At 35.3% G+C, this 23506-nt stretch overlaps 1 protein-coding gene across 2 annotated transcripts in view; it reads right to left on the bottom strand.

Moving 5' to 3' along the window:
- MACROD2 (mono-ADP ribosylhydrolase 2) overlaps positions 1 to 23506 on the bottom strand; it is a 1878458-nt gene that overhangs the window by 1422100 nt on the left and 432852 nt on the right. For both annotated transcript variants that reach the window (XM_087853758.1, XM_045805705.2), the window contains exon 4: positions 18665 to 18694. In XM_087853758.1, the coding sequence (XP_087709884.1) occupies positions 18665 to 18694 (30 nt within the window). The remainder of the gene's footprint in view (positions 1 to 18664; positions 18695 to 23506) is intronic.

Genomic DNA, 23506 nt, shown 5'->3' with positions numbered 1-23506 from the left:
AATATATGTAACATAAAATTTACTATTTTAACTGTAAGTGCACAGCCCAATGTCATAAAGTGCATTCATGTTATTCAACCACCACCACCCCCAATCTCCAGAAATTTCATCTTCCCACACTGAAATTTTGTACCCATTAAACAGTAACTTCCCATTCCCCTGGGCCCCTGGCAATCACCATTTTACTTCCTGACTGTATATTTCTTCTTGAGTATCATCAGTCAGTTTCCCATTTCTTCTCATGTCTCTCTTTTTTTTTTAAACTGGAAATTTTGGATTATATATTGTAACAACTCTGGAATCTGATTATTTTCCATCTGAAGGTGATTGTTGGGAGGTTTTTGTTTGTTTGTCTGTTTGTTTGTTTTTGGTATGCTTGTTTTGTTTAATAACATACCTGGGCTAAATCTGTGAAATATGTCTTTCCCATGATATTTTTCTCTTATATGTTTGCTTAGGTTTTTAAATTCCTATTTTTATTTTTAATCCTAGCTTGCTAAGGGTTGCCCGTTTCACTGTAGTCTAGCTGTCGGCCAACGATTGGACAGTGATCTTGTTCAAACACTATTGACTGAGTTAGGCCTCCATTCTCCACTGATAGATCTTTGTGTGGGTAGGAGAGCACAACTGAAGCTCAGACTATTTTTAAGTCTTCTCTGGCTTTTATATTCTGCTGGGCCTTGTGTGTCTCTATGCATGTAGATACAGCCTCAGGATTGGCTGGGAGTACACGAAAATCTTGGCGCCTCCCTGGTCTCCACTGTACATGTGTTCAGCCTCGGCCAGAAACGTGCTTGTCCCAAACACAACCACAATCTCAGGCTTTGACCCTTCACCTAGCCAAGATCTTGACTTCCGCTAACAGCTCTGCTGGGCATGGTCATCACCATATCCAAGTTTAGCGAGTCTCTTCTGACCACAGCAACACAGCCTGCCCCTTTCTGCAGAACTTCCACACTGACCAAAATAGTAAAGAAGAGATGGGACCAAGAATATCAAGATTTTCACTATTCTTATCTCAAGTTCAACAACTTCTGAAGCATAAATTCCATGGTTTGATTTCCAGAGATCTGAAATAGTTGTGCGGTGTTTTTGTCCAGGTTTATAGTTGCCTTTGGGGGGCGGGGGCGGGGGGGGGTGGTAGGGAGGAGAGGATTCACCAACCTCCTCACTGTAATACAGCCTGAAGTCTGCTCTTTAGTCACTTTCTTTTAGAGGAGAAATTCTCAAAGTGTGGTCCTCAGATAGGGATGTCAGCATCGGCAGGGAACTTGTTAGAAATGTAAATTCTTAGGCTCCACCCCAGACCTACTAAACCAGAAACTCTGGATATGGGGCTCAGTAATATGTGTTTTAACAAGCCCTTCAGGCAATTCTGATTGCACATTAAAGTTCAGAACCCTAATTCAGAGCATATTTAATAATAATTGTTGTTGGAGTTCTCTATTTCAGGGAAAATAACCAAATATGACCTTTTAAGACATTTTATCAAAGTCATTTTGTGTGATTTGACAAAGGATGTGTGAGGCATTGGCATATCCTTTGAATTCTTGGGTCCAAAGACTGGCATGTTTTTGTTTTTTGTTTGTTTGTTTGTTTGTTTGTTTAGTTATAGGCCAAAAACTAGTGTTGCCTGATATGTACAGAGAAGCAGTAGACAGGATTTAAGAGCACCAACTGGAATGTTGTCTAGATGCTACATTCCAACTTATGGGAGCTGAGATTTAGTACTATTGCCTTTTCAAAAATGTATGCCCAATATGACAGTTTTTCTTCACTAAAAAGACTTGGCTGTACCAAGATAATGAAGACATATTTTTGCACAACTGGTATGTATGTTCCAAAAAGCTGCATTATTTATAGACCTGCATTTTAAAGGCAGAATGCCATTCTTCTTTCAACCAAAAATATCCTTAAACTAACCATTTTGTAATTAGTGGTCCCTGTATCCCCATGAATACATGTTTAAACAATGCTTACTGAAAAAACTTTAGAAATGCCTGTAATATATAATGTACTTATGCAAAGTTTTAAAATGAAACATTATTACCTATTATTTATAGATACATAGGTATATAGAACTATGACAAACAGAAAAATGTACATCAAATGCATGATAATGACTGTGTGGAGGAAAAATAAAACTGGGAAGGTAAGTCAAAGAGGTTTTCAGTTTTATAATGTTTTCTTTTATTTAAAAATATGACAAAATCCTCACAGAGTCTGAGTATTGGAACTATATTTTCTCAGGATGAAGTATATGGAAAAACTCTTGGGTTAAAGAATGGACACTGTAGCTTACTTGAACTGAGGGACAATTCTCAGACAGAAGGGCAGATAAGCCTAGTAATTACTGATTCTTCTGTTCCCAGAAAATAACTCTGAAAGTTCACAGCTATTTCCAGAGAAAGAGAGTTAGATATAGGGATGAGACAAGAAGGGAGTTCAAGAATAAAATTTGTCATCCAGAGAAATCAAAAGAGGAGAGTTTGAAGACACATAAATTTATGGCTATGTCTTTATGCCCATAATTAATTCCAGATTAATTTAAAATCATGAATTAATGGTGTAATGATTAAAAGATAGGGATGTTGAGTCAGAGAGACTCAATAAAAATATTGGATCTGCCAATATGTAGTCACCCTAAACTCTATGAACTTTCAATCTTTCACCTGTAAAGTGAGAATAATAGTACCCATCTCCTAGGACTACTGACAGGATTAAAGGAGATAATGCAGGTACCAGCCTTAATACAGTGCCTGGAATAGAGCCAGTATCCCATACATGTTAGTTATCAGTATCATTCCTTTACTCATCGGTCCAACATTTAGTTCGTCGGTGCCTAGTATATGTCAGATACTCTTCACAGTTCTGAGGATACAACAAATGAACAAGACAGACACAGCCCATGCTATTACAGAACCCATAATTTAACAGGGAAGAGAGTTACCTAAGAAAACACACTAACTTTGATGGAGACACAGCAAGAAGGGCTGCAGTCCTAATGTATCTTAGGCCATGCAGAGAGGTCTGCTGGAGAACTACTAAATGGAGATCTAAAGGATGAGTAGGAATTTATCTGGCAAATAGAGCAGGGGATTTGAACTAATAGACATGTAGAATCATTCCTGGTTTAACAAAATCCAACAAGTGAATTACATTTTTTACGATTACAGTAGAAATGAAACTTGGAGATTTACAAATGTCTTTGTGAACTATGTCCTGCAAAGCTGACCCTGCAGTTACAGACATCATATATTTCACATTTGTGAATCGGAGCCCTTGGGTGAGCTCAACCTACAGGAAGTTGCAGAAACTGGTATATTTAGTTTAGCAGAGGGTTTTGTGGCCCTTGCAACTATTTATGAGATTTTTTTTTTTTTGCTTCAAATAACCCTGCAGCAGAAGCAGAGGAAGTGTTTTAGCTACAAGCTCCTGACACATCACCTCTTGCTTATCATCTATGAAAGAATGCTCCGATGTTGTACATTTTCCATCGTCCTTCTTCGTCCTCCAGATTGTTCATAGTTGAGTCCATTGACACTCCCCTCACATAAGTTCTGTTCATCCCTGCTCCCAAAGCCAGTTTTGGAGACTCAGATACTTCAGGAGCTGGAGTTTGACTTAGGTTACCTTTCTAGACCTGGAGTCTGGATACTGACCTCAGTGCTGACCCCTGGGTTCCAGGCTGTTGTCCAGGTTTCTGCAAATGCCATTCAGATCCAGGATGAGAGGACTGATGGGTCTCCTCCGCAGTCCTCCAAGTTTCAGGACACCCTCCCCCCCCAAACCCCTTATATGTTCAGTCAGCTTCTGTTGGATTCCACCTTTCCTCCTCCTACTTCTAGGCCTGGCTGCCTGCTGGCCACACACATTAAATGGGCCATTAATTCTGTTTTGTAGGATCCCTTGCTCCTCCCCAGGGCCAAGTAATTGCCTGAATAGGGATAGCCTGCTATTTCTCGTTCCTCTTTCAGTGCTTTGAAAGATAGCCTCAGCAAATGTCCTGTTCTAAAGGATGTGTTTAGCTCACCTTTTCCTGGCCTGGTAACGTTGCAGGAAGCTGGAATACTTCATACTCTTGGATATAATAATTTCTGACTCTGGGCATTTAAATGATTGAAAGAAAGGTTCCTGACAACTACCACTACACAGTATGAAATGAACTGCTGTTAGAATAATCTTCTGTCTATATTTACATGTAAAAATCTTTGGGTTTACTTGGGGTTAACTAAAGCACAATTATCTATATTATCTTCCAACAAAAGAAACTCTCTTCTATCCCACACAGGTATTTGGATTTCTGTTATCCAACAATTCAAGTTACTCTTCTTTATTTGGATATAACATCACCATATCTTACAATTATCCAGCACCTTTCATCTCTCAGTTTTAGACTATAATGATAATAATAATGACAACTACAGTAATAACCACTTTGTATTTGAAAAGCACTTTACAATGAGCAATTAGTTATTCCACCTCTGTAAAGTTGTTACATATAATAACCATCTTTACAGAGAAGGAAACTAGGACAGACGATAATGAATTTGTCCTAAGTCATAAAAAAAATAACAGCAAAAACAATTAATGACTTTTGGCCAAAGACAGAGCTGCAGCAATAAGTGATCATGGAAAGTAGAAGGACCTTCTGAGGGAAGCAAATTCTCAAGGTCTGCAACTGGACTCCTGGGATCTCCTTGGATTTGTCACCATTCAGAAGTGGCCAGGTTTATTCCTCCCTATACCCCACTGCGTATCTCCAGTTTGGACTCAAATTAAGGCAGCTCCAAAGAATGGAATAGGATTCTTAATAGTGCTGAAATTAAAAAGATTATAATGTGGCTTTTAAAGTAATTGCCCCACCTTATATTACTATGGAGCCACAAAAGATAGAGTAAAGAAAACCATTCTCCCCCATAAACTGAAGGGATATAATCTAGTGATTCTACAACACAAGAGACATGTCTTGTAGTATCTGCTTGGACTTTTATTTACTACCGTGCCCTTACAGGTCACCTTCAGAGTCTCCTTGGGGATAAGGAATGGATATTTAAACAGGAACTCAATAAACTTCTCCTTAGTATACTTTTGAAAAAAGTGTACCTTTACTCCAAGTAGATCAGCTGTACAAGCATTATACCACAGCTACTATATAATTAGGAAGATAAATAAACATATCCTGGCAGCTATGTAAAGTACTTCCTAACACTAAGCCTTTTTTTTTTTTTTTTTTGGATATAAATCTCTGCATCTAAGAGTTCAGTCCCATTTAGCTACGCAAACACAGTGGGAAATCTTTTAAAAGTCCAGAATTTTACAAGGAATTTCCATGTCTGAAAAGGGGGCTCTCAGGGTTTCTTTTACTTGAGTGGTATATACCTATCCAAACATCCAAAGAATGACTTAAACTTTACTTTTTTTTCCAAAAGTGAACTATGAAACAGAATTATAAAAGTTATGTAAAATGCTTACCAATTATGAAAAAATGCAATCCCCCAAATCAAAAGCAAAATGAAAACAAAATAAATAGGTATCCAGTTGAAAACATAAACACATAGAAAGACTATCTTTTAGAGATACATATTGAGACCAGATATGAAGGAGGAATCCATATATTAAAAGAGACATAAAAGACACAACAATTAGGACAAAAAAACCTTATTTGTATCCCAATTCAAGCAAATATACTGTAAAAAAATTATAAGATAGTAGGAATAACATGAGCACTACTGGACATTTGAAGATATTAAGGAGGTTTTTTTAGGTTATATAAAAATTTATATTTTTATGATGTTAAAATAAAAATATAGGGAAAAAACACACCCCACCTGTTAAAGGTACATATCAAAATATTTAAAGACAGAGAATGATTCTTGGATTTGCTTCAAAATAATCCAGGTTTTCGAGCAGATGGAGGTATAGATGAAACAACATTAGCTATGAGTTGAAAATTGTTGAAGCTGCATGATGAGAAAATTGGATTTATCACATTACTCTATCTACATTTCTACATGTGTAAAATTTTCTACCCTAAAAACTTTAAAAAATAACAATACAATAGACAAGTCATAACAATATTTTTTGAGGTGTGCAAAGTGGATTCAAATTCCTTCTTATTCAAGCTTATATTTTGGTAGTTTTCAGCAAGGGTCTGTGATTAATTTTTTTTCAGTATGTCTTTATTTTTGCCTCAATACTGAATGATAGTTTTTGTGGATAAAGAAATTCCAGGTTAATATTAATTTTTCCCAAATATTACTTTGTTACCTTTTAGCATCTATTGTTGCTGATGATTCAGCTGTCAGTCTAAAAGTTGTTTCTTTGTAGAAAAACCTTTCTAGTGTCATTCAAGTTTTTACATTTCTCTTTCATGTTCTACAGCTTCACTATAATGTGTCCACTTCTCGATTTAATTTTTTCTCACTAGAAATCAGTATGTGCATTCTATGGGATAACTTGTTTCTGTGGCAATTGTGAAAAATTATCAACTATTATCTCTTCAAATATTTCCTTTCTTTCTATCTTTTACCTTTCAGGAATTCCCATTGGATGGAATTCCCATTCCCATATTGGATATTCTTCTTCTATCAGTCTTCTCTCAGTCCCATCTTTTCATATTTACCATTTGTAGCTCTGTGATGCATTCTGGGTAATTCCTACAGTGTCTTCTTAGTCACTAATTCTCTCTTTGATTATGTCTAATATTTCATAAAAATCTGTTTATTAGAGTTTTTAACTTTATATATTTCACTCAGGATTTCAATTTGCCTCCTTTTCACATCTGCTTGTTTTTGGTATTTTATCATTTTCTTAGAGTTTGAATTCTCATTTTTAGACCTTTAATCATGTTAAACATATTGATTGGTATTTTCTATTAGGATGTTATCTGGCTACCTTAGTTTCATGGGAGTCTAGCTTTATTTTTTTAAGGATTTATTTATTTATTATACATAGAGCATGTGGTTAGAGGGAAGGGCAGAGGCAGAGAATCTCATGCAGACTCCCTGCTGAGCATGGAGTCCATCACAGGGTTTGATTTCATGACCCATGAGATCATGGCCTGAGCCAAAACCAAGAGTCAGATGCTCAACCAACTGATTAGGAGCCTGGTCTTGATGCTCATTGTGACTCTTTCACATTTGGTGTGCATTTCAGACTGATTCCTCAATTTTTTTCAGAACACACTATCTTTTAGAAGAGTTTTAGATTTATGGAGAAATTGAGAAGATAGTACAGAGAACTCCCATGTACTTCACACCTAGTTTCCCTTATTATTAATATCTTAAATGACTAAGGTACATTTGTTACAATTAATGAACGAATATTGACATATTATTAACAAGTTCCATAGTTTATTCACATTTCCTTAGTTTTACCTAATGTTTTCTGCTTCTATTAAAATTTCTCTAGGGGTACCTGGATGGCTCAGTCAGTTAAGTGTCTCACTCTTTGTGTTGGCTCAGGTCGTGATCTCATAGTTGTGGGATTGAGTGCCACATCACACTCTGTGCTTAGCACAGAGTCTGCTTCAGATTTCTCTTCCTCTCCTTCCTGCTCACTCTCTCTCTAATACATAAATAAAATCTTTAAAATAAAATAAAATAAATCTGATATTTTATTCATGGTTAGAATTACAGGTGTTTGAAAGGAAAATAACGTGAAAATGAAACAATGAAAATAGCATTTTCATTAAATCAAATTAAAGGCACATCTTATCAATGTGATTTATCATTGCTGGTCATGACTTTGATTACCTGGGTGAGGTAGCATTTATCAGGCTTCTCCACTGTAAATTTCCTCAAGTGTTTTGTAATTTCTGATAATTACATCATTTTGGCAGGGCTTTTTCTTTTGTGAGAATACCCTGTGGCCTGGGTGTTGGGCATTTACCTCCAGAGTGATTTTATATTTGCCAACAATAATAACCTCTAGGACCAATTTTTATGTTAATTTCTTGGGTTTGGGATTCTTAGACATAAGTAATATAAATTTAAAAACCAAACACAATGAAGTTGCAGGCTTGGGACACTTAATTTTTAAGTGGGGGGTGGGGTGGGAATCTTCCTTCTACCTTTCTTGAGCCAATGGGGAATTTTTTTCAAGTGTAACATATCTTGACTTTAGATGAGAATCTAAACTTTAATCTCACACTTTTGTATACTATTTTGCATCCCCAAATGAAAACTAGCCTCTTACCTCCTGGTGTCTAATTCCCCATCACCATGTATACTACCACAAAGGCACTGATAATGTGTAATTTATATTATAGTTCTGATTCACTTTGTTTTTTCAGTACTCCCTTGTTTATAGCATCTAAGGATTTCCATTCCTTCTTGCAAGCTGTCTGATATATTTAAATTAATTTTTATTATATTTCATCCATAATTTATGTGAGTTTGTTGCAGAAAGGTTTTTTTTTTTTTAATTTCCTCAGTCTACCATATTTTTAGACTCTAAAATCCTTCCCTCAATCTTGTTGGGGCTCTTTCCCCCAATAATACATGTGTGAAAAATCCCCTCCCATGTTATCTGTTCTGCAACGATATCACTATTTTATCCAAAATTTTCTAAGTCTCAATGGTTAATATTATTAGTAGGGAAAATAGCTATCACAATGTATATAGAATATTTCTTCACATAATGAAAGATTTAATAAAGATAAGATATATCATTTTAACTTGAGTGCAATTAAGATTTTAAAATAAATTAAACTTTAGGCATGAAAACTTAGGAGTAAATGTTTTTACCTTACAGATCCTCCTTGACTCATGATGGAGTTACATCCTAATAAAACCCATTATAAGTTGGGAATGCTATAAGTCAAAAATGCATTTAATACACCCAACTACCAAACATCATAAGTTGGCTTAGCCTACCTTAAACATGCTCAGAACACTTATATTAGCCTACAGTTGGACAAAATCATCTAACACAAAGTCTGTTTTATAATAAGGAGTTGAATACCTCATGTAATGTATTGAATACTGTACGGAAAGTCAAAAAAACAGAATTGTTGTATGAGTATAGAATGGTTGTAACCATATCAATTGTTTACCCTCATGGTCATATGAAATACTGGGAGCTATGGTTTGCTTCTGCTGCCCAGCATCACAAGAGTATCATCCCACACATCGCTAGCCTGGGAAGAAACCAAAATTCAAATTCAGAGTACAACTTTTATTGAGCATGTATAGCTTATGCACCTTCATAATCTCAGAAAATTGTCAAACTGTTAAGTGAGGAACCATCTGTATTTTTCTTCTAAAGGTTGAACACAAGGATCATACAAAGGTTTTATGAAACACCCACAAGTTAATGAAATGAAGCCTATGTCAGAGAAAAGAATCAATTAGCTTTAATAAAACAAAACTATGAACCTAAAAAGTGATTATTTATATTAATTAATCATAAAATAGAGGTTATCGTTTCAATGTTCACACATCTATTTCTAAGTAACCTCCCATTTTCATATCTTAATATTTTAAATTAGAAGTGTATTACAAAATTAATTCATTGTTTTTGATGAGAAACCTAATAAAGTAAAATATTAAGAGGTTACTGCCCATAATTCTCACTTTCCAATGCTTTTCAAGCATGAGGTTCAATAGCTAAGCCAACCTTCTTTAAAACTTTTCCTACGGTGTGTCCTTGATCCTATTTCTAAATGAATGTCATATCTCATTAACTGGCATATTAGTACTTTAAAATTTTGCCGATGGATCTAACCAAGAAAAATCAATAATGAAAATAACATTTCGGATTGTAAGAAATAACTGGTAAAATACCTGAATGAAAGACAAGAGCCTTCCCTTCTTTCTATGTAATCCACGGAATGCATATTTTATGTATTTCATTTATACATCTATACAAATAAATATTGTTATCTTTATCCTCCAGGATTCAAAGCATATAATCATAGTATTTAAAGAAAATTATGAGATCCTGGTTATATAAACTTTTTATAAAGAAAAGTAAATACAATGCTTAAAATAATTACTGCATAAATATCAATATGATCTTCAGGTTGTCTGTTATAAGCATTTTTAAAAGTTTTGGGTTTTTTTTTTTTAATTTAGAGATCACCTAAAGATAAAGAAATTATCTTTCCAGAACAATCTGGTCAAACTGAAATATCTAAACATGTTAAGAATCCAGGATAAGAATAATATCTCAAAATTAAAATAAAGTCTCTACTACACAGTAGAAGCTGCCAGTGCTGTAAAGATAAGTTAAAAGTCTCTGTTCTCAAGAAATTTATTCCCTAATTGTAAAATATATCCTTCCAGGTTCTATCAGCTATGGCTGGAATGAGAAGAAGCATTTAATCTGCATGGGGCTACCCCTTTGACATGGCTTTTAGATGGTGCAGTTTCACTTAGAAAGAGGAGTAGGTACACCATCAATATGAAGAATAACTTCAAAATTTAGTTTTAGAATGCAGACATCATGGTGATCAAAGTTAGAGGTGATATAAATAAAGCATGCCTTCGGAATGGCCATTACAATAGGAAAGTTCAAGCACAGACATGACCTGGACTTCACACCCCTCTCCTTCCTCCACCCGGAAGCATCTGGGAGGCAAAATGACAAATGGCAGACAGGATTAGGGCAACCACGGCTGGGTCAAACTTCTAAGAATAGAACTAGACAAGCTCATGTGGAATGAGGAAATCATATACTCGAAATCCAACTGGTGTGGGCAGCTGCAGAGCTGGTCCCTAGACTGAGATGCAGGGAGAAGACTGAGATCAGAGGAGAAGACATAGCGGGGAGGAGCCTGTGTTAGGGATGACCACCTTGCCCAGGTTGTTCCAACGGAGGTTTGCTGCCAGCACCACTAGCACCAGAGTTCCTTTCTTCAGTTCTAAAGCTGTTGACCCCATTTTAAGTGGCATGCCTGGATGGTCAGAGGACACTATTTAACCAAGGTACAGATACTACGACTGAAGAACAGTAAGGGGTATAACTGAAGTACAGCAGGGTATCTATACGATATCTATCACACAGCAGGAAGTACAACTGAGTGGGTCATTTCCTTCCCCTCCTAGTAAATGACATCCATCCTCCAAGTGTCACCTCTTTTGGAAAGGCTTCCCTAACCACTCCAAGATGTGGATTTCATCTGTTCTGCTTCATTTTCCCTATATTAAGAACCTTTCTAGTTCTTCAGATACTAATGGGTAAATAAAAATTTATACTTCTAATTGCACCTATTTATAAGTATTTTTGCTACCTCAATGTCAAAACTAGTATCAGAGGTAATCACACATACTGTTGACTGAGAAAGGGGGGGGAAGGAAGAAAAGAAAAAAGGGAGGGGATGATGAAGGAAAAGAAAGAGAGAGGGAGAGAGGACAAAGGTAGGTTGGTTCAGTACCTAGCTGAATGTTGCAGATCTGGCCTGGCTCCTGGCCCCTACATCCTTCTTCCCCTCTCCTTCCTCACTTCTTGGTCTCCTGATCTCTAGCAGGCTCAACCTTCTGCAGTGTCTGGGATCAATCCTACCTGAGGCAGTCAAGATTTAAGCCTGTTTTCTATGGTTTAGCATCACATCCCTTCCTGTAGCTCTGCTTCTAAGACAGAGTTCCTGCTAACCAATAAAGCCAGGGTTCCTGAGTTTCTCTTGTCATTCTGCTCTCTCTCATGACTGAGACTATTACTACTCTCCAAGCCCGTTCCTGGGACCCCTCCACCTACTGAGCATAGGCCAGCTGACTAACTCACTGCCAGACATGCCTGATGGCCTCTCCTCAGACGCAACCCCAACAACCTACCTGCTCTCACTAGCCTTGGTCGCTCACTACTGACCATTATCCTAGATTCCTCCCGGCATGCCCAAGGCCTAGCCAGATCTCAAGGTTCAACAAGAGCGAAAACATGGAATCTCTGTGGGGAGTGACATATGCCAGGGAAAATTCCTTCAGTGCATAGAAAGAGGGTGAGAAGGCATTCAACTTTGCTTGTGAATGTTTACAAGCAATTTATGAAAATACACCCACTTAAGCACACTCAAAAAGTTCTTTAAACTTTGTTGTTTTTCATGTTAGGAATTCTTGGTAACAAATCGGATTTTTTGTGAAAAGAGTATTTTTCAGGATATCTGTTTTGTTTTTTAGAGAAGGAATCTGATGCCTAAAACACTTGAAAGAACCTGGAGAATTCTATCAATGAAACAGGGACAATGGTTAGTCACAGCGAAAGGGCTGTGTTTATTACCAAATCAATAATTAATGCTGACACACAGAAGTTACTGAACTAGTATTTGTTGAATGAATGAATGAATGAATGAATACGTGCACATCTGTGTGTTCATATGTAGAAAAAGGTGATGGGTGGGCGAAGAAACACTGATGGCATAACACCAAATAGTTTTATGATTTTAGGGCTTTTGAAGCATGCGTTTTGACACCTCACACAAACTGCATGAACATATAAATGGCCATTAATAACAAAAAGCATTAGGTATTCTCTCTGCAAATAGTACTGTCCAAACAAGAAACAACAGACTTCAGAGAAGCAGTTACTAACCCCAGGCCAGTGAACCTTGTTAATCTAAGGGGCACAAAGAGAGCAAGAAGCCTCTGAAAATAGTAAAGGTGATAATATATGCTATGTTCTCATTCTAGAAAAATGGCTTTCCCAAACATTCCATCGGGGGCTGAGTGTTTCTTTAGTGGTAGTTGCTTACACATAGAGTTTTTTAAGATTAACCTTTCACAGAGTCACCTCAGGGATAAGCTAGAAAATTATAGTATTGATACAAATATATGTGTGTATGTGAATAAAATAGCAGTCCTACTAAGTTATGTGTATAAAAACCCAACCTTAAATTGCCACTCTCTCAGAAGTCTAACATTATGCGTCAGGTTTCAGCACTCCAAAGCTTTGACAGACTGGAAAAGGAAGCAAATTCCATAAATAATGTCCTATTTGGTTTCTATCAGCAGTTACTGGTCTGATGTTAATGATTTTGACAATGAGAGGGGAAAAAACATTACCTAAAGTAAGAGATTATAAATTTTGTTCTTGTCTATTTAATATAATGATCTAAAAGAAATCAAGGAATTAGCTCTTTAATTCTGATTTTTCTTTCTAATTCTGCTTCTTCACATAATTTGAGGCAACATGCAAAGATTGGGTCTTTTTTATTATTATATATTCCAAAAGTACATCACAGGACCTTGTATATGTAAAACATTCTTATTACAGACCAGTGAACAGGTATTTAAAATACAATGTATCCTAAGACTGAACCTTAAATACACAAAAAAGGTACATGAATCTGGGCAGCAACCCAAAGCAATCCAAACAGTCTAACTGCCATTGCATGGGTGTTCAAATTACCAACTGAGCTTGAGACTTGTGAAAATAAGCCAAGGAAAACATCATTCATATCTCAGATGCACGTTTCCTGTCTTCTCATTCATTTTTCCTGGTGTAAACAGTTACCTACCTGTGCACAGAAACAGCAAATCTGAAGAGCAAACACATATTAAAAACCACAGAGCAAAGACAAAGAGCTCTAGAGTGGAAGCCAAGAGCCCTGTCTTCTCATTCAACATTTGCCCTTTATAAGCGGTATAACATTGAAGAAGTCACCAAATCCCTCAAAGTCTCATTTTCCTCACCATTAATTTAGTAGTAGTAGTAATAGTAGTAATAATAATAATAAAACACTGATCTCATTTGAACACTGTGGCAGAGGTAGTTGCTATGTATTTATCATACCATTTCCTCTTTCTGGAAACTCTGGAAAACTCCATTCTTCCCAGCCTTCCTTGTAGTTAGGTTGGGGGGTCACCTGCCTGAATTCTAACCCATGAAATATGAACAGAAGTGATATAAGCCATTCCCAAACTGGTCTGTAAATATATTTCACAAGACCTTCCAGCTCTCTCCTGCTGCTCTGTGACATTCTTAGCAGCCAACCACACATCACACAGCATAGCTACAAGGTAAGAGAACAGCCTGAGTCTCTGTATTGCCACCTATAGGAGAGCACAGTTAGGAGAGGCAACAATCCTATTCAAGAAATAAAACTCATTTTATTAAGCCACTAAGATTTTTAGGCTTATTGGCTACCACACATAATATAGCCTATTCTTACTAATAAAATGACTAAATTAGAAAACAAAACTTACTTGGCTTATATATCAATGTGCCAAACAGCTAGCTATACAGGGTAGCAATGGCAGAAAGCTTGTAAAAATTTTTTTTAGAAATACTAAGGTTTTTCTGACATTATAGGTAATGTAAAGGCTTCCCGAAAAGTAGAGTCCAGGCACCACAGACCAGCCACATACTTAGGTAAGATATTAGTATTTGTCTCTGCCTTTAACATATCTAGGAAATAAAGAAAGAGATGATCCATTTTACCAAGCATTTCACCTAAAATGACTAGGCAGTTGTGACCCCATTACCTGTGTTCATTATAATGAATGTAGTCAGTGACACTAAATTCCTAGAAAGAGTGACCTCTAGCCCAATGATAAAAATTCACATCAATGTGAAGAGATTCTCTCACTTTCAAATCAGAGCTGAGAGGATGATTTTGACCATTTCTTTAAAATTTTTTAGGGGGTGCCTGCCTGGCTCAGTTGTTAAGCGTCTGCCTTTGGCCCAGGGCCTGATGGATCAAGCCTCACATCGGGCTCCCTGCTCTTCTGGGAGGCTGCTTCTTCCTCTCCCACTCCCCCTGCTTGTGTTCCCTCTCTCACTGGCTGTCTCTCTCTCTGTCAAATAAATAAATAAAATCTTTATAAATAAATAAATAAATAAATAAATAAATAAATAAATCTTTTAGGACACCTCTCTCCTTGGTTTATAAGCACTCAGAAAGGAAAAACAAAATGTGAAGATTTTACAGATAATACAATTTTATATACACTGATTTTGTCTAAATTTCAAGTACCACTTACATACAACGGGGGCGGGGGGAAGCCTTCCTGAGGGCCTGAAGAAATGGTACCTAAGAGAGCATTATAATTTCTTCTGTAGTGTCAGATTTTCTTGATCAAATTGTTTGGTCAACAAAGAATTATTCCCTTTAGAGGCTGTTGAAGGGATATTAATTCATGTCAATAAAAGGAATCCCTGATTAAATCCAAGGAAATTACATCAATTTAGCTGTCCCTTATCGGATGATTATGAAGTGTTACTTTACAAATATCACTGACAGGATTAAAAAGATTTGTCATAGAATCAGAAGACCAAAATTCAATTCAGAGAGGGCTAAAAATATTCCTTAAATTTAATTTTTAAATATAGCTTTCCAAAAATCAGACATGTACTTTATAGCAATCTTGACATCTCTAGAAGTACATAAATAAATTTAAACCCATCAATGACCTACTTTAAAGAAAGAAATTACAGCCATCTTAAATAATTGTAATTTATCTTTATGACGATGCCAAGTCACTAATTTAAGAATTCAGAAATTAGAAATTATGGCAAAAACTGTATTTTAGCAAAATCAACCATCTAGAGGAAGATAGTAAAGTATATACTTCAGGTAAGCAGAAACCTGAATTTGCTTATTCCTGAATTTCTTGACACCGCTAAAAATTCATGATATATCTTCTCACACAGGTTAGAAGAACCATAAAGAAATACAGGCCAAACACTAGAGTTAGTTCTATACACACCAACTTGTTTGCATATATTTAAACAAAACAGCTTGGCAAGGCTTTATGAACAGTAGCCTGCCTTCCCATTATGGCAGGGTCTATTCATTATCTACCAAAACCTCCATTCTCCCCTTCCTTCTTAGAGAACAGAACACTAATTCTAGAAATTCCATTTTTAGGTATTTATCTGAAGAAAATGAAAATGCTAATTCAAAAAAACAAGCACCCCTATGTTCATTGCAGCATTATTTACAATAGCCAAGATATGGAAGCAACCTAAATATCCAGAGACAGATGAATGGATTAAAATATAGGAGATCATGTGTGTATGATACACACACACACACACGCACACACACACACACACACACACACAATGGACTAGTACCCATCCATAAAAAAGAATGAAATCTTGACATTTGCAATAACATGGATGGACCTAGAAGGTAGTGTGGTAAGTAAAATAAGTCAGACAAAGACACATACCATATGATTTCACTCATACATGGAATCTAAAAAACAAAAATCATTAAAAATTAAAATAAAAAACAATACAGGTAAGCAAACAAAACAAAATAGAAACAGACTCATAGACAGAGAACTGATGGTTGCCAGAGCGCAGGAGGATAAGGGGATGAATGAAATACGTAAAGGAAATTAAGAGGTAAAATCTTTCAATTATAAAATAAATAACACACATGGATGTAATGTACAGCATAGGGAATACAGTCAATAATATTGTAACAACTTTGTAGGGTGACAGATGATAACTAGACTTATTATAGTGACCATTTCATAATGTATGTAAATATTGAATCGTTATGTTGTACACCTGAAACTAGTACAAAATTGTATGTCAACTCTTCTTTGATAAGAAAAGAACAACTGGGAAGGGAGGGGGGGAAGGGGATAGAGGGAGGGGGAGAGGGAATGGAAGGAAAGGGGAAAAAAGGAGGAAAGAAAGAGGGAAAGAGTCTCATTCTCTCTGGTAGTGAGGTCTAAATAACCTGCAGAATCTTCTCCTGACCCTGCTCTTGGTTCCAACCAAAAAGAGAAGTTTCTTAAATATGTCACTCCACTTGTCACTCCTTCTTCTAATAGAGATGACCTAACACCTATCTGCTATATGCCAGAAGTACCAAGTTCTTCCCCCTTCTCCCACGTGTCCATTCAAGACAAGTGTTTTGGGGTTTTTTTCCCTTAAAATTCTGTTTGTTCTTATCTAAGCTTGGGTGAAACCAAAGACATAAACTTGGCACATGTCAATCTGTGTATGTGAGATTTTCCTCTGTTAAAATATATTGTTCTTATTCGCTTTGTAAAGCAGCTAAGATCACCATGTTTTAAATAGAAAGGTATCATGGATAAGAAATAGTCAGTATTAATTAAATACCACCTGGCCAGAATAAAACAAGAAAAGAAAATACTAAGTACTTTTTCATGAGCATATTGCTTCTAGAAATGAAATTATATGTATCTACGAATGACCCTTTGATAAATTTGAAGATAATGCAGGATTTCAGAGAAAGCTGCTTAAAGAAAATGACTCATCTTTTAGGGGTGATCTTTTTTTTATTTTTTGCCATCTTTCTTACTCCTCCTGACCCCCACATCTATAATGGCTAGAGCTCCATTTATTTACTCCAGTTACTACCACGGACCCTGAGTTCCATGTACCAGAAGAAAGAGCAGAAAAGAGCTTGAATGCTTGATGACACCATGGAATTACCATACAACCAGTCTAGTTTATATCTAGACTACTTGTACATGAGACAGATTTATCCTATTTAACAGTATTCATCAAATTTGTTAAAATACCAATATGTTTGTAAGAAAATCCGCACTATGGGCAATTTATTTTAATAATTGTTTTCTTGACAAGAGAGACCTAGAAATAAACATTTACTGGGAATAAAATAATAGAAATAAAAATTTCCTAACTCCCAAAGAAAATTTTCCCTTCTAATTTCCCAAAATACAATGAGAAATCCTGTCAATTTATATTTTCTAAAGTAATTTAGGGAAGAAGACAAGAAATACTCTGCCATAGAATGTGCATTGACACGTGATACATGAAGAGCACTTTCTAGATTAAACTGTTTTTCTATTATTTCTATTTCCAGGATTCTGTTTTCTAAAAATCTATTGATTCCTATAAAGGAACAATGATTAAGATTTTAGTTTCCAAATAAAATTTACCCAGTAACCTCCTGATGATGGCCAGGGAATTTTTTGAAAGTCTAAAGCTCTGTGCAATTACATTTACTTCAACTATGTACATGAAAAAAGGGAGCAAAGGGGAAAAGAAGAGAAAAAGAGCAAGAGAGAAAACAAACCTATTTATGTCCATCTGGGTCTTAAATGAAAAGCACCCTATTTTATTGCATACATTTTCCCACCACTATACTATACATAGATGGACTAGGAAAGTTTTCATCATTCAACATCTCCAAGATTTTAGTATCAAAGAAAATTCCCAGTACAGGAATCTCTCTCTTCTTCATCTCTGTTTGATCTCATTCATTCTCCTCTAAACAATCTAAAAGAAAAAGCAAAGTGCCAATACTAATATCTTTTTTTATTTTTCACAGTAAGTGGCTGATATATCAAGCTCACACACTACAAAGCCACAGCCTTTTTTTAAAGTCATTATGATGAAAAAAGAAAAAAAAACCTAAATCCACAAGTCTCCAAATGTACTGCTTTAGAATTTATATTAAAAGTGACTCTGTCATCTGCTATATGTGTGTTTGTCTCAATAGCTTAGAGCTGTTACAGCTTATGCCAAAGGTAGAAATACAAAGTTTGAGGAGAAGAGCAACAGTATTCCACATATTTTGAAGTCCTTTAAAATAATATTTAGGCAAACCAATGTATATACTTTTATTATAAATTATTTTCTAGAAGATGATCATTTTTGCGGTTAATAATTACAGCTGAATTAGTTTTCTTTAAAGTATCACAGAACTTACTTAGTATCTTGTGGTTGGTGTGGTAAAAAATATATTTTAAAATAAGTGATGTTCAGGACTTACCACCTCCTCCTCCAAGAAGACTGGCATTTGCTGTTTAAAACAAAACAAACAAAAAACATTAAGTAATACATTAAAACTATAATATGCCAGATAGTTTAAGAAAAAGCTGGTGGTGATCATGTCTCTTATAAATACACACAGACTCACACTATGTACTTTCATATAAGGATAGCTTTTATTACTTTCTTATGATGGTATGAAAATTAAAATAATTCACTATCTCTTTTTTCTCTTCAAATGACTATTTTTATATGTATTCCCTTCTAATAAAATGAAGTACATATTGTGATTCTTTTATTTTCTATTCTATATCTAAATTAATCTTCTATGTTCTCTGTTTTAGCAAGTAGAGAGAGAATAATGTTATGTTTCAAAGGACAATGTAACATAAAAGAATAATAATAATTTTAATAAAACATCATCAAATAAAGCTATCCTAAGACACTGTGCAGTAAGAACCCTCAACCAGTAACAGATTTATTACATTTAGCATTAACTTTTTATTTGAGGAAAAGAAAAGCGTTTTTGTAAAACAATGTTGTGCCATTTCTTATATAGTTATCCATTATCCTAGCACACATATTTATAGAAACCAAATACAAGCAAAATATAAGATAATTCCATTTGAATTTCTTTCAAGAGGTCAAATTTTCATAAAGTACCATCGCAGTTTCTGCTGAAGTAGTAAACAACCTTATGCCTACATTTATCTAATCATCATAACAGCCAGAAAACAAAAGTTAATATACATTGCACTGAGCTTCATTCCATAGAGTTCTTATGTATCATAGGCATTATCTCATGCCATCATAAAAAAAGAAATCCTACAGCAGTATAAAGAAAGTATGTGGCATCCAGGGTCTCTTTCTTTGTGTAAAAACCTGAAGTACCAAAAAAAACTAAAGAAATTATTTAGGAAAGAGAAGTAGAAGTCTTTAACTTGGAACTTCAGTGTGCTGTCCACACACCGTTGCCATAATTAAGAGAAGCAAATACATGTTACTGATCCCATCAATAAGTACTGGATCATTTAACAACAAATGCCCACATTCATAATTCCATGAGGTTAAATATGTGATAATTTATACAACACTAAAGAGAATATCATGAAAATGCATGGAGACCACATGCCTTTGAAGGTCTTGACAATATGTCAATATTAGAGTATTAAATCTTCTTTCATATTATCTTCCAAGGACAGGACCATCTAACTGCCGCTCTTGCCTTCCTCTCAGTACTTTTTCCACAAACATGGACTAGATAGCAATGGCATTTATCAATCATAAATAAAACACACTTCTGATGTCATAAAATCTTCTGCCACTCTGGCAACTCAGGTCCCCAAATCTATCTGACTTCACAGTGAGACTGTGATATTTACATAGATGGTAGCCAGGACTTAATGTCCTATACCAAATCAAAATTTATAGCTGTTAAAGTGGTAACTTGTTGCAAGGGCAAGAGGAAAGATGCTGTGAATTCTATTTTGGTTCTCACACCCCTTAGTGAATGGCAGAATTTCCATGATCAACCCATGTCTCTTGGCTAAGTCAAGTATTTTCTAAAATCTTAGCTACATGCATTTATAAAACCACATGGCATTTCACGCTCCTGCTGATTGTTTATTTTTATATGTCACTGAGAACTACTTCGCTATCTATAGGTTTTCCAGATCCCTGAAACTCTGTTTTCCTCCATCTTCACATATTCATTCGTAAAGAAAAAGGTATCCCCAAGAACAAATAATAATAATGAATGGTAGCTTTTCACTCAAATTATCATGGCCAGGAGCAAAATAACACAATGCAGCTACTTTCACCCAATGTTTAGCTCAATAAAGGTAGAGGTGGCCTGTTTTGGGAACACAGCCCAAGGTCCATCTGTTTAATTAGGCACTTATCCAATAGATGTGGGTGGATGAGTAGCCATAGGTGCAGGAACCAGACTCCCAGTCCTGGAGAAAAGTCAATTTATATCAGATGTGTACTCATGTCTAGATAAGTGTATCTGGTCACATTTTAATATCAACGTAGAATTACTTCACCAAACTGTGGCATCCTACATAGTGTACTATCACCTTGTGTGTGTGTTTGTGTGTGTGTGTGTGCACGTGTGTGTGTGTGTGTGTGTGTGTGTGTGTGTGTGAGAGAGAGAGAGAGAGAGCAGAACGTGGGGAGGGGCAGTGGGAGAGGGAGAGAGAATCTTAAGCAGGCTCCACACCCAGGGCAGAGCCCAACACAGGGCTTGAGCTCATCACCTTCAGATCATGACCTGAGCTGAAATCAAGAGTCAGAAGCTTAACTGATTGAGCCACCCAGGTGCCCCAACTTTACGATAATTTCATGTACATTACTATTCATGTAATAGAACTCAATCTAGGCTGCTAAAATATATTCATACACACACACACACATACACACACAAATATATATATTCTAAGCAATTCTGTTCTAATAACTATAATCCAGGTAATGATTTTTCTATAGAATTCATGAAATTTAAGCCTAATAATTTCTTTTATCAGTTTCTTTTTTTAAAGATTTTATTTATTTATTTGACAGAGAGAGAGAGAGCACAAGCAGGGGGAGTGGGAGAGGGGGAAGCAAGCTCCCCACTGAGCAAGGAGCCTAGTGCAATACTTGATCCCAGGACCCTGGGATCATGACCTGAGCTGAAGGCAGATGCTTAATGGGCTGAGCCACCCATGCATCCCATCAATGTCTGTTCTCAAAAAAATTTTTAATGAAATGTTTATTAGCAAAAATATCAAGGCAATTTTCTTCGGTAAAAGTGACATAAATGAAGGCAAATAAAAGTGAACCTTTATCAGGATTTCAAATATTACTTTTACCTTCACGAAACACCTTATATATAACATAACTTATGCTCAACATTCAGTGGTCAGGTGGATTAATATTTCTTCCATTTTACAAAAGTGAAAATGACTTTTGTGTGTCTAAAATTAATAGTCATTTAATTTCTACTTAATTATCTCTAATAAATTGAAGTATATCCAAATTAAATAGGAAGCCCCTAAAGACAAGGTCTGAGTTTAATAGTTTGGACTGCACCTAAGAAGCTCTCAATACATATTTTCTAATAATGGGGGAATTGGTAAGTTTAGTCCAATTTCTTTTTGATATTAGAGGTGTTTGTTTATTTAAGTCTGTAGAAAGAGCAAACTTTGGTCCTTTTTCTGCCTGTAAAATCAAGGACTATTAAAGAAACTTTTAAAATTTCTTTGGAAATACTTAATGATCAAAAATGTACAAAATATGTTTATATATTTCTGTCCTACCTAAGTCCCTTGCTGGAGGGAATTTTGGACGTCCCTCTTATTCTCCAAGCTTCACAAAGAAGGAAAAGGAGAAAAGAAACAAAGAAAACTTGAAGTTTATGAGCATTATATCACTGCTTCTAAAATAAGATTTAAAAATCTCTTTTCTGAGCATGCTAACCAACACTATTTTATTCATATTTTCCTAAATTAAATACCCTTTCTACTACTAGAGAAGTAGAGGAAAAAATCAAGCTACGGTAATTGTCTCAAAAATCGATTCAATGAGAAACTAAAATGAGCCATTGCAAGTTAATGAATCTGTGTATTGCACTTTTTCGTCCCCCCAAAATAACAACTCAATGAGATGAACAGTTTCACTGTTTATAAAGCAAAAACAAAACAAAACAAAAAAAAAACCCAAAAAACACTGAACATAAAATGGGAAAAAGATTTACCTAAATCTAATTTCAAAGTGGCAACTATGGAGAATTTATTTATGATATCCTCACCAAATGATTAATTTTTTAGTGTTTTTGAGAAATTATTTTCTTCCATTTGAACTCAGTTTTGAATTTTTTAATGAAAATTATCAAATTTCTATAGGTATATTCATTTTTAAATTATCAATACCAAAAAAGAAAAATACAATCTTGGAAACTTTTCTTGGGATAATTAGTCTAAATGAAAAATTACCACACATCATTACCAATAGTATCATTATTTCATGTGTTTCTCAGAACATAAATGGAATATTACCTACCCTCTTTCTAAAAACATTAGTTTGAATGACCCTCTCTGTGTGTATATATGTTTGTGTGTGCATCCATTTGTATTTTTTTACAAATATAATTATAATTAAATTGTGGATCAAATAATGAAAAATAAAATTACTGTATACTATAAGTAATCTTCCATTACTGGAAGTTCCTAAATGGAACGCATGCCATAACATTATTAGAAATGTAAGACAAAACTATAGTTTATCAGACACCTAAAGGACTTTTCCTCCTAATATCTCAAAATCCTTTTTAGTCTGTATAGGATAATAGGAAGAGCCGGGTAACCTATTTCAATTATGTCTGAGTTTCTAAATAGCTCAGTTATTTGGGTAAGTCATAGTCAACTATCTTATTTATCTTCCTCTACCAGGAAATTTAGAATTATCAGGGATGGCAAACAAATTTCCTACAATTCTGATTCATTAGTTAGAAAAACAAACTGAGGGCTTCAGGGGGGAGGGGGGTGGGGGAATGGGATAGGCTGGTGATGGGTATTAAGGAGGGCACATATTGCATGGAGCATTCGGTGTCATACGCAAATAATGAATCATGGAACTTTACATCAAAAACTAGGGATGTACTGTATGGTGACTAACATAATACAATAAAAAATATTTTAAAATAATAAATAATAAATAAATAAAAAGAAAAAAAAGAAAAGATTGTCAGTACCTCTTGATCTGAGAAAGACTTTAAGGCTAAATCTAGGCTCAGTGGGAAAGACAACTATGATCAGTTAATAATACTGATGACAGTCAGAGTGGGGTAGGGAGAATTGAAATG

Source organism: Ursus americanus, chromosome 22, assembly GCF_024610735.1.
Source record: "Ursus americanus isolate L20-20 chromosome 22, mUrsAme1.1.p, whole genome shotgun sequence".
Classification (NCBI taxonomy): Eukaryota; Metazoa; Chordata; class Mammalia; order Carnivora; family Ursidae; genus Ursus; species Ursus americanus.
This window is presented reverse-complemented; position numbering and strand designations above follow the sequence as displayed.